An 18,338-nucleotide genomic window follows, 5' to 3' on the forward strand; every position below is an offset into this window, starting at 1 on the left:
GGAAGTCCGCCGGGCGAACAGCGGCAATAGTCCGCCGATCGGGCGGACCGCGAACAGCCGAAATTCGCCGCAAACCGACCGCCGGGCGAACCGTTCGGCCATCCCTACCTGCCAGTGGCCAGGACATGGGCTTCTTCACAGCGCCTCTTCCACTGCCCACTCCATACCCTGCTAATAGCTAGGGCTTAGCGGAGTAATATGACTTTCCAGACCCAGAGTCTTAGACCGGCCGACCTCGATCGTGGGGATGATAGATCTTCAGGTAGAAAGACCACCTCTGGGTCCTTCGGAGGAGGACAAAAAAAGAACACGGCCAGAGGCAGGGAGCAAAGATTTATGGGAGTAGTGTCCTATAGGGTAGTGGAGGCGGGACTTAACCCACACGTTGCTGCCATGGAGTCTGTCAGGAAATATTGGTTTGACAAACATATGCACAAATATCGCAGGGTCTAAAAAATCAGTAGCACCTTCTTTTTATTCTAGAGGTCATATGCTTTCAGAAAATATCAGGTTTAGGGGATCTTTCACAAATTCTGAAAGCTGTCAGTGAAAAATAAAAAAGCAAAGCAAAAATTACTAAAATGGTCTGGCCACCTGAGTGTACAAAATGGAGCACAGGGCCTGGCAGCGAAAGGGTTAAGCTCATGTTATAATTCAGGGACATCCATCTTGTAGGCACTTTATTCCACTACATATTTTGTCTTTTGCAAACACAAAAATGCTACTATTTATCTAAAACTCTCTATCATTCATAAATAGGTTAAACTAACAACTTTAGACCATTCAAAATATGAATCATTAATCACTGCTATGGGTTTTAAAGTGATTGTAAAGGCTTATTTAAAAAAAAATAAAAAAAAATAAACATGTTTTACTTGCAGTAGGTTTTGCACAGAGCAGCCCAGATCCTCCTCTTCTCAGGGCCTCTAGCCCCTCCCTTCTTTGAGTGCCCCTCAGCCACCAGCTTGCTACAGGGGTTACCCAAGCCGAATCAGAGCTCCGTGTATGTATTCAGACACAGAACCTCGACCTGGCCCCACCCCCTCTCACCCCTGATTGGCTGACTGGGTTTGATTGACAGCTGCGGGATCCAATGGCGCCGCTGCTCTGTCACAGCCAATCAGGAGGAGTGTCCTGGATGGGTGAGGGAATCGTGGACATTGCTGGAGAGAGAAGGTAGCTTAGGCAGGTAATTAAGGGGGTGCTGGGGGAGCTTCTACACACAGAAGGTTTTTTATCTTAATGCATAGAATGCATTAAGATAAAAAAAACTTCTGCCTTTACAACTCCTTTAAGGTATATCTAACCCCCCGAAAAACTGTAATCTATTATAATATACTGCTACTTAGATGTGGTGGCTGCATTCGTTTTATTTTTTCATGCTTAGCTCTTTTCAGCTAGCACAAAAATTACCTAAAAAAAAGAAAACTGTGCTTGTGCTAAAAAATATCACATAAAAGCAGCTGCAAACACATCTTGCCATAGTAGGTAACATAATAAAAAATAAAAAATTACCTGTTGATCTTGCTAGAAGTACATTGTCAACTACTTATCTTCTTGTCTCCCATGTAATATAAAAGAGAGGATATGTTTGTAGTCTATTTCAGGAGAGCAGCCTGTCCATACATACAGCACATTGATTGAGTAGTCACCCTGAGACACGAAATATGTTACTGGAAGGATTAACAGGTAAAAAAAGAAAGAAAAAAGGCAAAAAAACAAATACAGTCACTACATCTAGGGACCGGTAACAGGGCCGTATTTAACCGCTCTCCGACCACCTCACGTCGATATACGTTGGCAGAAGGGCACTTACAGGCAGAGTAATGTAACTGTACATTGCCCTTTAAGAGGCGGCTTGTGGGTGCACGCACGCCCGCCGAGAGCTCCATCCCGTGGTCATCTCACACTGAGGAAGAACGGTGAGATGCTAATGTAAACAAGCATCTCCCCTTTCTGCCTAGTGACAGTGTCACTGATCAGCTCTTCCTGTAATCGGGAGCGCTGATCAGTGACGTGTCACACACAGCCCCTCCCCCCAGTTAGAATAACTCCCTAGGACACACTTAACCCCTACAGCGCCACCTAGTGGTTAGCCCCTTCGCTGCCAGTGACATTTTTACAGTTATCAATGCAATTTTATAGCATTGATCGCTGTATTAATGCCAATGGTCCCAAAAATGTGTCAAAATTGTCCGATGTGTCCGCCATAATTTCGCAGTCATGATAAAATTCGCTGATCGCCGCCATTACTAGTCAAAAAAAAATCAATAAGAATGCCATAAAACCATCCCCTATTTTGTAGACGCTATAACTTTTGTGCAATAAACGCTTATTGAGATTTTTTTTATCAAAAATATGTAGAAGAATACGTATCAGCCTAAACTGAGGGAAATTTTTTTTTTTATATATATATATATATATTTTTGAGGGATATTTTTTATAGCAAAAAGTTAAAAATAATGTGTTTTTTTCTAAATTGAAGTTTCTTTTGTTTATAGCGCAAAAAATAAAAACCGCAGAGGTGATCAAATACCACCCAAAGAAAGCTCTATTTGTGGGGGAAATAAAGGACGTCAATTTAGTTTGGGAGCCACGTCGCACAACTGTCAGTTAAAGCGACGCAGTGCCGAATCTCAAAAAGTGCTCTGGTCAGGAAGGGGGTATTTTTTGAAGTGGTTAACACAGGGCAAGAGGGACAGCTGCCCCGGACCCAGTTATTGTTGTTGGGCCCAAAGCTGCTGTCCATTGAGCACACACTGCCTGAAAATAGTTGATCAGTGGATTCGGGAGGGCCCAAGGAAATGTTTGCCCAGGGTCCAATCAATATTAAAAATGGCCCTGACCGGTAAACTGAAATGTATTCCTTTTTTGCTACTCTTTAAACCAATTTTATTTCCATTTACAGAATGGATTGTCTAAATCCATGGACCCAAAATTACACATTAGCTGCCTGTGGAGAAATATGTCAGCTGCTTTAACTCTAGTTATACTAAATCCACAGCCACTCCACTGTTTACATTTTTGCTTACTTCCTCATTAAAAAAGCCGATTTTTAAGCCTCGTCAAAGAGCAACAGTACTAGAATTTTCACAGGTACATATACTGCATACTTTGGGTTTAGCAGCAAATTATTACTTGTAACCAGCAGGGGGAGCCATTGTATCTTTTATGAACTAATAGCAATCCTTATGTGACGTTCTGCTCTGAGTTCCACCCCACGTTGTCATAGCAATATCATATACACAAAGCAATGGACAAGAATGGAGCATGAACCAGGTAAGGCTGTGCTGGCATGTTGATCATAAGGCACAAATCACATCCAGAGATATGAGAGTACTAACATGAAAAACACACATTATTAACTTTTTTTCTTAGTTTAAGTAAAACAAAAAAGGAGTGTAATTTTAACTGAAAATGTGAACTATGCATAGTGCCCTATAGTATGTCATAATAGGTATGTGATCAGCATCTTCACTTGCATTTGACACAGATTACAGATAGGTTAGTGCATATTTACATTAACTGGATACTTGAAACATAGCAGGACATGTTGCGTTTAAAAATGCAATGCTATAAAATTGAAAAAGCAAAAATGAGTGTATTCTGCTCCATGCGATCTAGGTAAAAAAAAACAAAAAACACTGCATTCCACGTTCCTTTTAGAGGTGTAAACAGCAGTGTAGGCTAACCCTAAATATTCTGATAGATGAAATGACAAAGTTTGATTTGATCTTGTTTGTCTGAATGTGGAAGGATTTTGGGTCAAGTACTGATGGGAATGGCTTAAAATCCTTTGGCTCACATTAGAGCGATTTGGCATGTCAAATTGCATGCCAAATCAGCGTCAATTTCAGGCAATGGCACTGTCCGGATTGGTGCGCTGCACTGATTCCCAAAAGTAGTTTCTGTACTACTTTTGGCAACTTCGGGGTGCGATTTCCATAGACATCTGTGCAGCAACCCACACAGATGTCTCTGAAATCGCCTCTGAAGTCGGGACTCACATGCTGGAATCGCCTCCGAAGTTGGAACATACATGCGGAAATGAAATCATGTGAGTTCAGCTGAATTTGCACGATTTCATTCACACTGTCAGTGTGAACCTGGGCTTAGGGCTTCTCACACCAGCGGCCACTTTATACTGTGGCTGCTGGTGTGCGCTGTGAAGGGACTGGTGCCGATGCATTGTTATGATATACCTCACTGTTTACCTTTTTTATTAAATTTTTTTCAACTTTATTGAAATCTCACAAAATTATATTTCATTAATCTCTATTCACCACAGTAGACTTTGATGCGATGTACAGCGTCACAACACGCATATCTCCAATTTTTTCAGCACGCACTACTGCAACACAGTGCTTTGAACTGAACTCATAGGATTCAAGGCAAATTGCTTGCTTTGTCTATGCACTGGAACAGCATAAGCAAGGTTGCCTATGCAGCCTAATTAAAATGCTTTGAATGTACCATTGGTGCTATACTTATGTCTAGTAAAGTGTGGTGGCTGTTTGTTGTACACTTAAAGGGGTTGTAAAGATAACATTTTTTAACCTATTACCACTCTCTGTTACATACTGATCTCTAATAATTTGATGATTTCCTCCACAAATATTTTATCACTTGTTAAATTTGTATGTAATAATCATCCTCCTGCTATCCTCCAGCGATTCTTTCCTCTGCTTCCGGGTTTGCCGTGCGTGTGCATTAAAGCAACGTTACAGCAACCACAGAACTACATTTCCCATTGTGCTTAGTGTGTAGTGCCCTTTTTGTATATTTCATCTAACGAGAACGAGCAACGTTCTCATTCACACACATAGGCATGCCCACTAACCCCAGCCCCTGTGACTCTGTGATACATAGAGAGCGTCTCCATGCAGGGCTGTAGTCCTAGGGAGGGGGGGGGCGAGCACAATCACTCACCACCAGGCAAAATGGCTCGACTGATGGCAGGGCTGGACTGGGACAAAAATTTGGCCCTAGACTTCATCTAGACCGGCCCACTTACATTTCGAGTGTCCCATCAGCACCCCTTACATCAGAGTGTCCCATCACCAGCCCCCTTACATCAGAGTGTCCCATCACCAGCCCCCTTACATCAGAGTGTCCCATCAGCACCCCTTACATCTGAGTGTCCCAGCACCAACCCCCTTACATCAGAGTGTCCCCATCAGCACCCCCTTATATCAGAGTGTCCCCATCAGCACCTCCTTACATCAGAGTGTCCCATCAGCACCACTTTACATCAAAGTGTCCCATCACCAGCCCCCTTACATCAGAGTGTCCCATCAGCACCCCCTTACATCAGAGTGTCCCATCACCAGCTCCCTTACATCAGAGTGTCCAATCAGCACCCCTTACATCAGAGTGTCCCATTACCAGCCCCCTTACATCAGAGTGTCCCATCAGCACACCTTACATCTGAGTGTCCCATTACCAGCCCCCTTACATCAGAGTGTCCCATCAGCACCCCTTACATCAGAGTGTCCCATCAGCACACCTTACATCAGAGTGTCCCATTACCAGCCCCCTTACAACAGAGTGTCCCATCAGCACCCCTTACATCAGAGTGTCCCATCAGCAGCCCCCTTACATCAGAGTGTCCCATCAGCACCCCTTACATCAGAGTGTCCCATCAGCAGCCCCCTTACATCAGAGTGTCCCATCAGCACCCCCTTACATCAAAGTGTCCCATCACCAGCCCCCTTACATCAGAGTGTCCCATTAGCACCCCCTTACATCAGAGTGTCCCATTAGCACCCCCTTACATCAGAGTGTCCCATCACCAGCCCCCTTACATCAGAGTGTCCCATCAGCACCCCTTACATCAGAGTGTCCCATGAGCAGCCCCCTTACATCAGAGTGTCCCATCAGCACCCCCTTACATCAGAGTGTCCCATCAGCAGCCCCCTTACATCAGAGTGTCCCATCAGCAGCCCCCTTACATCAGAGTGTCCCATCAGCAGCCCCCTTACATCAGAGTGGCCCATCACCAGCCCCCTTACATCAGAGTGTCCCATCAGCACTTCCTTACATCAGATTGTCCCATCAGCAGCCCCCTTACATCAGAGTGTCCCATCAGCAGCCCCCTTACATCAGAGTGTCCCATCACCAGCCCCCTTACATCAGAGTGGCCCATCACCTGCCCCCTTACATCAGAGTGGCCCATCACCAGCCCCCTTACATCAGAGTGGCCCATCACCAGCCCCCTTACATCAGAGTGACCCATCACCAGCCCCCTTACATCAGAGTGTCCCAGCAGCAACCCCCTTACATAAGAGTGTCCCATCACCAGCCCCCTTACATCAGAGTGGCCCATCACCAGCCCCCTTACATCGGAGTCTCCCATCAGCAGCCCCCTTACATTAGAGTGTCCCATCACCAGCCCCCTTACATCAAGGTGTCCCAGCAGCAACCCCCTTACATAAGAGGGTCCCATCACCAGCCCCCTTACATCAGAGTGGCCCATCACCAGCCCCCTTACATCAGAGTCTCCCATCAGCAGCCCCCTTACATTAGAGTGTCCCATCACCAGCCCCCTTACATCAGAGTGGCCCACTGAGCCATCGGCCCTCCGGGAAACTCCCGGTAGTCCCGATGGCCAGTACATGCCTGACTGATGGTGACAAGCTCCATGAAGATCAACAGGAAGTAAGGATTTCAAACAAGGATTAGTGACATTTAGAAGAGAAATCAAAGGAATAGGCAAGTGAACTAGCACTGCATTAGCTTAAAGGAAGCTAGTTAGCAAATAAAAAAATTACCTTTACAATCCCTTTAATTCAGGTTGGTGTTTTTTTTTTTTTTTAAAGCGTATCTAGAGCAAGAACAAGAACAAGAACAAACATTTATAGCACTGTAGCTTACTGGTCCTTAGATGTGTTCTTTCACACTTTTTTCTTTTATTTTAACACAGTATCCCTGCCATTAACTCTCTTTCTTAGCTAGAGTGACAACAGTACTAAGCAGTCTTGTCACCTGTGTTAATTTCAACATCAAATTTCGATTTAGTTTTAGCTATATTCTTTTGACTAAAATGCCATTTTAGTTTTAGTCGTATTTTAGTAGACTAAAAGCTCCAGTACATTTTAGTCGTCTAGAATTTTATGGGTTTAGTTAAATTTGAATGCATTATTTAGGCATTTCTTTAGAATTGTCAAACTCATTATATACTCCTGGTGTAAAAATGGAATAAGACATTATTATTTATAGTATTAAAGTTTAAACATGCACTGCAGACACAGATTACGGTATCTCACAAATGTGAGTACACCCCTCACATTTTTGTAAATATTTTATTATACCTTTTCATGTGACAACGCTGAATAAATTACACTTTGCTACAATGTAAAGTAGTGAGTATACAGCTTGTATAACAGTGTAAATTTGCTGTCACCTCAAAATTATTTTGTGTGGCCACCATTATTTTCCAGGACTTCCTTCTGGGCATGAGTTCACCAGAGTTTCACGGGTTACCACAGGAGTTCTCTTCTACTCCTCCATGATAAGATCACGGAGCTGGTGGATGTTAGAGACCTTGCGCTTCCCCACCTTCCAATTGAGGATGCCCCACAGATGCTCAATAGGGTTTAGGTCTGAAGACATGCTTGGCCAGTCCATCACCTTTACCCTCAGCTTCTTTAGCAAGGCAGCGGTTGTCTTGGAGGTGTGTTTGGGGTCATTATCATGTTGGACTACTCCCTGCGGCCCAGTCTCTGAAGGCAGGGGATCATGCTCTGCTTCAGTATGTCACAGTACATGTTGGTATTCATAGTAACCTCAATAAAATGTAGCTCCCCAGCACTCATGCAGCCCCAGACCATGACACTCCCATTAAAATGCTTGACTATAGGCAAGACACACTTGTCTTTGTATGCCTCACCTGGTTGCCGCCACACACGCTTGACACCATCTGAACTTAATAAGTTTATCTTGGTCTCATCAGACCACAGGACATGGTTCCAGTAATGTGATGAAGAGTGGGTTAAAAATGGCACCTACTGTATTGTTTTAAAACATAGCTGCCCCTTTAAGAAATTGTAAACACTGAACCATATAAAAAATCTAATGTAAAGGTTTTGGTGCTAAACACATACAAAAAGAATGCAAACAATTTTCAGAAAAAAATAATAAATATATAAAGTCCAAAGTGACAATCCCAACACCATAAATAAATGAAATCTTCTGGTTTGATGTTCCTTCAAATAAAAGCTTTATCACGAGTGCTCATGAGGTAGTGGTGAAGCTTTTATTTGAAGGAACATCAAACCAGAACATTTAATTTATTTATGACGTTGGGATTGTCACTTTGGACTTTATATATTTATTTGCTTTTTCAATCACCATATGCTTTTTCTGATATTTGTTCACATTCATTTTTTTGTATGTGTTTAGCGCCAACACCTTTACATTTAATTTTTTATATGGTTCCAGTAATCCATTTCCTTAGTCTGCTTGTCTTCAGCAAACTGTTTTCAGGCTTTCTTTTGCATCATCTTTAGTCTTCCTTCTGGGACGACAGCTATGCAGATCAATTTGATGCAGTGTGTGGAATATAGTCTGAGCACTGACAGGCTACCCCCCCACCCCTTCAACCTCTGCAGCAATGTAATAGACTCATATGTCTATTTCCCAAAGACAGTCTCTGGATATGACACTAAACATGTGCACTCAACTTCTTTGGTCAACCATGGCGGTGCCTCTTCTGAGTGGAACGTTTCCTATTAAACTGCTGTATGGTTTTGGCCACCGTGCTGCAGCTCAGTTTCAGGGTCTTGGCAATCTTCTCATAGCCTAGGCCAGTGATGGCGAACCTTGGCACCCCAGATGTTTTGGAACTACATTTCCCATGATGCTCCACTACAATGTAAGGTGCCAGAGCATCATGGGAAATGTAGTTCCAAAACATCTGGGGTGCCAAGGTTCGCCATCACTGGCCTAGGCCATCTTTATGTAGAGCAACAATTCTTTTTTTTAGATCCTCAGAGAGTTCTTTGCCATGAGGTGTCACGTTGAACTTCCAGTGACCTGTATGAGAGAGTGAGAGTGATAACACCAAATTTAACACACCTGCTCCCCATTCACACCTGAGACCTTGTAACACTAATGAGTTACATGACTAAAATGGCTAATTACTCCCAATTTGGACATTTTCACTTAGGGGTGTACTTACTTTTGTTGGCAGCCTTTAGCGGTATTCGGGTGACAACATGACATTTTGGATTTCTACACAAATAGTGACACTAACGGTGAAAAGAACCGAGAAGTCCCTTTATAATCTAAATAAAAGTTCCAGCAGGAGTTCTACTTGAAAGTATAATTAAAGGCAAAACTTTTTTTTTTTAGTTTTGGATAGAGTGGAGAGGGATTAGAATGCTTGTCAATTTTTTTGCTGTCTGTGCCCCCCGTTACGGAAATTTACCTTCTTTATTTGACTTGTTTACCATTATCATTGATAGTGAAAGTAAAAGAAAATCTTAATTTTTGGGTTGTCCCCAGAAAAGTTATAGAGGGTAAATCTTCCAATGGGGACACTAGTTCTGGTGACCTGGGGGTCCTCAAGAAATTGCAACTATTGTCTTACACTCTCTCTTCCACGTTGAACTAAAAACATTGCCCCCACTGAAGCATTATAAAACACTATGTAAGCCACAGTAGTAGGACTTGTAGTTGGAGGACCGTAAAAACTGCCTGTCTGTGCTCAGACCATGCACCGCACACTGCATTAAATTGGTCTGCATGGCTGTAGTCCCATAAGGAATCCTCTTCTAAAGATGATGCACAAGAAAACCTTCAAACAGTTTGCTGAAGACAAGCAAACTAAGGACATGGATTATTGGAACTATGTCCTGTGGTCTGATGAGACCAAGATAAACATATTTAGTTCAGATGGTGTCAAATGTGTGTGGCCGCAACCAGGTGAGGAGTACAAAGACAAGTGTGTCTTGCCTACAGTCAAGCATGGTGGTGGGAGTGTCATGGTCTGGGGCTGCATGAGTGCTGCTGGCACTGGGGAGCTACAGTTCATTAAGGGATCCATGAATGCAGTATGTACTGTTACATACTGAAGTAGAGCCTGATCCCCTACCTTTGAAGACTGGGCCACAGGGCAGTATTTCAACATGATACCGACCCCAAACACACCTCCAAGATGATCACTGCCTTGCTAAAGAAGCTGAGGGTAAAGGTGATGGACATATCAAGCATATCTCCAGACCTAAACCCTATTGAGCATCTGTGGGGCATCCTCAAATGGAAGGTGGAGAAGTGCAAGGTTTCTTACATCCACCTGCTCTGTGATGTCATCATGGAGGAGTGGAAGAGGACTCTAGTGGCAACCAGTGAAGCTCTGGTGAACTCCATGCCCAAGAGGGTTAAGGCACTGCTGGAAAATAATGGTGGCCACACAAAATATTGACAGTTTGGGCCCAATTTTGACATTTTCACTTAGGGGTGTACTCACTTTTGTTGCCAGCGGTTTAGACATTAATGACTGTGTGTTGAGTCATTTTGAGGGGACAAGCTGTACTGTACTGTACTGTATTACTGTATTTAGCAATTGAGAATTTACTATGTCCAATAGATATTGTATATGAGGGATTCATACTGCAGTGGTGGCAGCAGATTTGCATAGAATTGGCAATATCCCATAACAGTGTTCTCTTTCAGTGTGCATACTGTAGCTCAATGATGGAACCATTAAAATAGTTTTCTATTGTTCACTTTACAAAACATGAGTGGCATTTTCTGTACACTTCTTTCAACAAACTAGCTGAACATTTATACACTTTCTGACAGTATAATCAGTACAGAGACAGTGGACTTCAGTGCACAACAAGTGGTACAGTAAAATCTAAAAAAGGACTATAAAATAGTACTTAAAAATACAATGTCCACTGCTCGTTGCTGCTTATTTTTTATTATATTGCTGGAATGTGTTTTTTTTTTCCAGAAACCTTAAAGAAACTTTGTTTCGGCAGCACCCAGGAACGTAAACAATTTCCATATCACTGTGCACCAGACCGCTTGGGTAATGAATTAGCTCCTATCAGAGGGAGCCCGCAATGTGGGCCTGGATGCTATAACAATGAAGAGGTGGGTCAGCAAGATGGAAAACATCTAAAATTACAACCAAAGGCTAAACAATTTATTTCAGTTTTAATATAATGTATAATATATTTATTGTTGTAGTATAAAGGAAGGAAACAACCCCAAGTGCCATACACCATCAGGACCCTACAGTCACTATAGTAGAAGCAGCCTCAGCCCAGCTCATTTTAGGCCACACCACTGATGCATTTTATCCCGCCCAATAATATATCATATATAAGTTTACACTTATAATAAAATGGTTAACATGCTTAATATGGCCAAAGCTTTCTGTTTTACATAAAAGAGGAGGAAAAAAAGGGTCTAATAATGCCTGCAGCTTTTCTGTCTTTGCCATCTACATTTATTGAGCCATTGACCTGAAACAAACAGCAAATGAAGCTACTCCTAATTTACATACTTTTTCCAGGTCAGTTAGCTAGAAAGCAAAAACTTAGTGCACCAGCACTGGGCAACCAGCATTTTCAGGAGGATAGGTTAGTAATGGTAGACTAAATATTGCCCTTAGTTTTCCTTTATTGTTGGTTATCGGCATTAAATGCTTTATCGTTGGACAATACCTTAATTTTTCTTCTTAAATAAAGTTTGTGTTAAGACCCCTTTCACACTGGAGGCGTTTTTCAGGCGCTACAGAGCTAAAAATAGCACCTGCATAGCGCCTGAAAAAAGCGGCTTCATTCACTCCACTGGAGCGGAGTGCTGGCAGGCTGTGAGAAAAACTCCTGCCAGCAGCTTCTTTGGAGCGGTGAAGGAGTGGTGAACTCACCGCTCCTCCCCATTCAAATCAATGAGGCAGCGCTGCTATATATATATATATATATATATATATATATATATATATATATATATATATATATATATTTAACCCCTTTTCAGCCACTAGTGTGGAGTTAAAACCGCCCCGCTAGCAACCGAATAGCGCCGCTAAAACGACAGTAAAGTGGTGCTAAAAATTGCGCCAATTTACCACTGACACCCTAGGCGGCACAGTGTGAAAGGGCTCTAAGGAAATATTTTGTCATTTGTTTATTAAAACTTTTAATTCAATTGGCTTTGTAGAGAGTATGGTACCAAGACATGAGTCTACTAGTGCATGCTTAAAGGTTTTTTTTAGATGTTAGATTCTTTTAATGCTGTGATTTGCTGCTTTATTACCATGTATATTTTATTTTTCAGGTTACCAACATGATATATCTTCAGAACAGAAAACCCATGAGTAAAAAAGGGTACACTTTGGGAGCCAGAACAGCAAAACGTTTCAGCTCTAATGAAAAGGTGATAGTCAAAGAAGGCATTTTAGTGGCTGATATAGAGAATGACTATGTGTGTATACCTCAAATTGAGGGGCGTTGGCAATAATGTACTGAAAATAAATTTCATCCATTCTTCACCCTTGGTAAGCAGATTATCTGAATGCCAGATGATCTACAACAGATATATTCTGATGTATAACGCATTCTTTTTTTTTTCTCTCTAAATTTCAAAAACATTTTATGTACTGCAGCTAGTTGCAATGTGTTGCAGAGTGCCAGAATGCACTGTGCAAAATGTAACATGTCTTGTGTGGTTGGTGTACATGTTGGTGTGAATTGGAGCCATAGGACATAGGGCAAAAATAGCCTTGCTCTTGCATTGGGCAATGCTGCCAAACACAGTCAACACCACTGATGTGAACAAACTCTAATTGAGCGGGTATTTCTTGAGTAGTCTAATTATATATATAGCAGTTAATTATATGTATACTGTAAAGTTGCCTATAAAATATAACCAAGTAGTTCTGACTCAAAATGTGACACATTGGGAAGCCAAGCATTCAAACTGCAATTTTGATTTTTGGGAATTAAGGTACAAAGGTGTATGTACTGCAACATCAATGTGCAATTCTCACTTTAATAACTGGCACTACTCTCTAACTAATAAACATCTGTCTAATATTCTGGTTTAAACCCTGTTTATCAGGAAAGTACAGTGTCTAGGATTATTTTGGAGCCCACACATATCCAGTAACAGCCACAAACAAATCTCCAAGAGCCCAAGGTAATTTAATGATAAAATTTACTGAGAGCCAATGCGTTTAGGGGACCAAACATATCCCCACCCCTTAATCAGGGCTTAAGAATTCTGACTGAGCTTAAATAGACTCAGGTGAGCAGATACCTTATAAAACTGCACTGATTTACTGCTTGGAAAGTTTCAGAAGGGCAGGTTACACCAGTCTTAGTGAGTGCACCAAAATGATTATTTGGGGGCTGGGGTGATGTAAGTAATGACAAAACTCTCACCTATATACAGTATCTCACAATAGTGAGTACATCCCTCACATTTTTGTAAATATTATAATATATCTTTTTATATGACAACACTCCAGAAATTACATTTTACAATATAAAGTAGTGTACAGCTTGTATAGCAATGTCAATTTGCTTTCCCCTTAAAATAAATCAACACACAGCCATTAATGTCTAAACTGCTAGCAACAAGTCAGTACACCTCTAAGTGAAAATGTCCAAATCGGGTCCAATTAGCCATTTTCCCTCGCCGGTGTCATGTGACTCGTTAGTGTTACAAGATCTCAGGTGTGAATGGGGAGCAGGTGTGTTAAATTTGGAGTTATCGCTCTCACTCTCTCATACTGGTCACTGGAAGTTCAACATGGCACCGCGAGAACTCTCTGAGGATCTGAAAAAAAGAATTGTTGCTCTACATAAAGGTGGCCTAGGCTATGAGATTGCCAAGATCCTTAAACTGAGCTACAGCACGGTGGCCAAGACCATACAGCAGTTTAACAGGACAGGTTCCACTTAGAACAGGCCGATAAAAGAAGTTGAGTGCATGTGCTCAGTGTCATATCCAGAGGTTGTCTTTGGGAAATAGACGTATGAGTGATGCCAGCATTGCTGCAGAGGTTGAAGGGGTGGGGGGTCAGCCTGTCAGTGGTTAGACCATAGGCTGCACACTGCATCAAAATGGTCTGCATGGCTGTCATGCCAGAAGGAAGCCTCTTCTAAAGATGATGCACAAACAGTTTGCTGAAGACAAGCAGACTAAGGACATGGATTACTGGACCCATGTCCTGTGGTCTGATGTGACCAAGATAAATGTATTTGGTTCAGATGGTGTCAAGCGTGTGTGGCGGCAACCAGGTGAGGTATACAAAGACAAGTGTGTCAAGCCTACAGTCAAGAATGGTGGTGGGAGTGCCATAATTTGGGGCTGCATGAGTGCTGCTGGCACTGGGGAGCTATAGTTCATTGAGGGAACCATGATCCTCTCCCTTTGGAGAGTGGGCCACAGGTCAATATTCCAACATGATAATGACCCCAAACACACCTCCAAGACAACCACTGCTTGCTAAAGAAGCTGAGGGTAAAGGTGATGGACTGGCCAAGCATGTCTCCAGACCTAAACTCTATTGAGCATACATGGGGCATCCTCAAATGGAAGGCGGAGGAATGCAAGGTCTCTAACATCCACCAACTCGGTAATGTCATCATGGAGGAGTGGAAGAAGACTCTAGTGGCAACCTGTGAAGCACTGGTTAACTCCATGCCCACAAGGGTTAAGGCAGGGCTGGGAAATAATGATGGCCACACAAAATATTGACACTTTGGGCCCAATTTGGAAATTTACACGTAGAGGTGTACTCACTTGTTGCCAGCCGTTTAGACATTAATGGCTGTTTGTTGAATTATTTTAAGGGGACAGCAAATTTACACTGTTATACAAGCTGTACACTCACTACTTTACATTGTAGCAAACTGTCATTTCTTCAGTGTTGTCACATGAAAAGATATAATAAAATATTTACAAAAATGTGAGGGGTGTACTCACTTTTGTGAGATACTGCATGATCTTTATTTGCCCTCAAAATATGTGCCAAGTTAACCATGATGCAAAAAAGCTGACGATATTTACAAGTATGTATCTTTATATCATAGCTATGTGTCTAACTTTTAATGAAAGGGTTTGCTTTTTCCAGATGGAGACACCAAGTCCTGCAGAGTATCAATCATTTTGGGCCAAAGAGCGGACATTCTCTGCAAGCTATGCTCCTTTTAGTATCAAAGATGTACGATTTCCAGGCAAGATGACAGATATCTCACAAAATCCTAGGTATTATAATTTTATTAGTATGTGATTGTCACAGCCTTGGTAGTCCCTGTTAGGCCATGTGTTGCTTTTTAATATAATACATTGACAGAGATGAGTTCAGCAGGTGGTTGTCCCATTTATTCCACATCACTTTAAGTGGGGTTTAGGTGCATATAATTAAGTGGTATTATATGAAATGCCAAATGTGTAGTTTGCTGTGTTTGCGTTTAGTAATCAACATATTTTAGTTCTAAAGTACCTCGGAAAAGGCGAGGGGAGCTTTATTATTTCCCTAATGCAATGTACTAATGCAATTTTTACAGCCCAGGAACCTATGAACATTATACAGAGCAGGGCAGAAAGGTGTCTTGGCCTGGACGATTTGGATCCCCTGATTGGTCTTCTGTGCCCTCTTTGCAGAAGAGAACATTAAGATCAGAGGTAACTGATTTACTGTACTTCTCCTTTCAATACGAGTCTGTGAGTATAATGGTTTACTGTTTGTTTCTGCTGAGAGAAGAATATCTAACTGAAACAAATTCCTAGCAGATAGTAGGGGTGTAATGGATCAAAAACTCACAGATCGGAACGTTCCTCAGATCAGAATCATGGATCGGATCATTTTTCAGATCAGCAGAAAAAAAAAAAGACAAGGCAAATCTTGTTACACCCAGTTTTAGATTTCGCAGTTATTTTCAACACAAAACAGAGCTCATATGCTTAAATACAGTATTTGTAAACCCGATGGACTGTTTAGATCAGGGGTCTCAAACTGGCGGCCCTCCAGCTGTTGCAAAACTACAAGTCCCATCATGCCTCTGCCTGTGGGAGTCAGGCTTGTAACTGTCAGCCTTGCAATGCCTTATGGGACTTGTAGTTTTGCAACAGCTGGAGGGCCTCCAGTTTGAGACCCCTGCCTTACATGGTTGCTAATGTGACAGAACACCTCTGATTTTCAAATTTAAATGTTGATTTTCACATTTAAATGCCTTTCCAAAGCCACGCGATCCACGGAGCGCATGGTGTGCTGAACTGAACAAGCGAAATCCGTTGCACCCCTAGCTGATCGAGTGAAAAAATAAGCAGTTACTGAATTTGCACAGATATGTATGTGAAATAATTAAATAGATTGGCGGAACAGCTAGTACTCACACTCCACTGGACTTGTTCTCTAATGTTGAAAACTTTTTGCTGCTTATTAAAGTAGCCTTTTCAGCAGCTAATGAATAGAAACAGACTGCGAGGTCTGGGCCCACCACACAAAACTTGTTTCCATCCTCAGTCTTCTATTACCCCAGTTTTCTTTTTACTTCCCTCCTTTCTCTCTTGCTCCTTCGTCTCTAAAACCCAACATGCTACAAATCTTAGGGCTGCTACTATAAACCCACAACCCTTAGCCCGGTTTCATACATGTGCGTTGCAAATTGAAGCTCCGGTTTCACTCTGCGTTTTAGCTGCGGATCAGTGAGCGGGGGGGGGGTGTAGTGAGGAGAAGGAGAGAATTTGTGTTCGGAACGGAATGCATCTGCGAATCACACGTTTTTTATGCAATATGCAGTGCGAATGCAACGCACATATGTGAACCAGATGCATTCAAATTAATGTATTTTAAAATGTCCTGCGAATTGGATGCGGTGTAAGCCGCATCTAATTAGTATGGGTGTGAACGGGGGCTTATATCATCTAGCTTATTCTACAGTATGACACCTTTACCATATCAGGAACTTCATTACAGTCTACATTCATAGCTTTACTCCAGACTACCTGGAGCCACACATTTTATAAATCTCACCAGTTAGGTAACAGCCTAATATCAACCTCACTCACAATCACCTGCTTCACTTTCCCGTCAATATATGGTTATAATAACTTATTACCCTAGAACAAGGCTCTTCGAACTGTGGCCCGTAGGCCAGATGTGCCCTTTGCTTGACTTTATCTGGCCCTCAGTAAACTATTCTTTTCACTGATATGAGCTTCCTTCCACTAACACCAAAGATGGGGCACTATTCCTCCCACTGACACCGACAAAAGGGGTACTCTTACTCCCACTGACACCAGAGATGGGAAACAAATTCTCCCACTGACACCAGTTATGGGGCAGTATTCCTCCAAAAGACAGCAGTGATGGGGCACTATTGCTTCCACTGGCACCAACAACGGGACACTATTCCTCCAACTGACAGCAATGACAGGGCACTATTCCTCCCACTGACACCAATGATGGAGCACTAATTCCTCTCACTGACACCAATGAGGTAATGTTTTTCTCCCACTGACCACCAATCCTATGGCATTGTTTACTCCCACCGATGCTAGGGTATTTTCCACTCCCACTGGCCACAGTGGGGCCCCCCTAAAGTTTGAAGGGCATTAAACTGGCCCTCTGTTTCAAAAGTTTGGAGACTCCTTCCCTAGAACATTTAACATTGTCAATACAGTACTGTATTTTTCACAAATGAGTTTGTACTCTTTTTTTCTTAAAATTACAATTAAAAACTCTTTTTGCAACTAAAATGAATTGTATGCGTAGGAAAAGTAAAATTTTTGTCAGAAAAATAATAATATTATATGCACCTAATTATTAACATATTCTGTATTCCTTATTGGTTATGATTGTTTGCTTCTTTTACTTTCTTCTACAGTTATCAACAGATAAAGAATTTAGGAAAAACAGGAACCGGGTGGCATATTTGAGTTTGTACTACAGTTAACCAAATACTACAAATAAAATACTTTATAATTTATTTTGGTAGTCTTGTGTATGCTTTCTGTGAATTAATATGTAATATAATAATAATAGTATGTATAAATAGGGAGAGATTTATTGAGGCTCCTCAAGGCAGATGTGAACGGACACGTGTCAGCTGACACCCGTTGGCATCTGAACCGATCTGGATGGATGGGGATATGTTTGCCATCCATCCGGCGGATCGGATGACAGTGGGATGGAAACAGGCAGGCAGTCCATTTCCATATGACCGCCCCATAGAGAACAGACGGCCGTGTCCGTTCTGCATAGCGGAGCAGACACGGACATGTCACACGCCTGCTCAATGGGGATCAATGCAGAGATCTCCCGCTGAGTAGGCAGATCTGCTTGACGGATTCTGCTCCTGGGGCACTCAGAA

At 42.2% G+C, this 18,338-nt stretch overlaps 1 protein-coding gene across 1 annotated transcript; it reads left to right on the forward strand.

The window, feature by feature from the left end:
- The first annotated feature begins 3,198 nt into the window (after window positions 1-3,198).
- CIMAP3 (ciliary microtubule associated protein 3) lies at window positions 3,199-17,954 on the forward strand. The gene is made up of 6 exons (XM_077481507.1): window positions 3,199-3,279; window positions 10,958-11,100; window positions 12,292-12,390; window positions 15,095-15,228; window positions 15,531-15,648; window positions 17,853-17,954. The coding sequence occupies exons 1-6, from the start codon at window positions 3,264-3,266 to the stop codon at window positions 17,919-17,921; spliced, it is 579 nt and encodes a 192-aa protein (XP_077337633.1). The 5' UTR covers window positions 3,199-3,263; the 3' UTR covers window positions 17,922-17,954.
- Window positions 17,955-18,338: the final 384 nt, after the last annotated feature.

The sequence above is a fragment of the Lithobates pipiens genome, unplaced genomic scaffold, assembly GCF_037356315.1.
Source record: "Lithobates pipiens isolate NorthernLeopardFrog02 unplaced genomic scaffold, aLitPip1_a1.2 Scaffold_16, whole genome shotgun sequence".
In the NCBI taxonomy this organism is placed as follows: domain Eukaryota; kingdom Metazoa; phylum Chordata; class Amphibia; order Anura; family Ranidae; genus Lithobates; species Lithobates pipiens.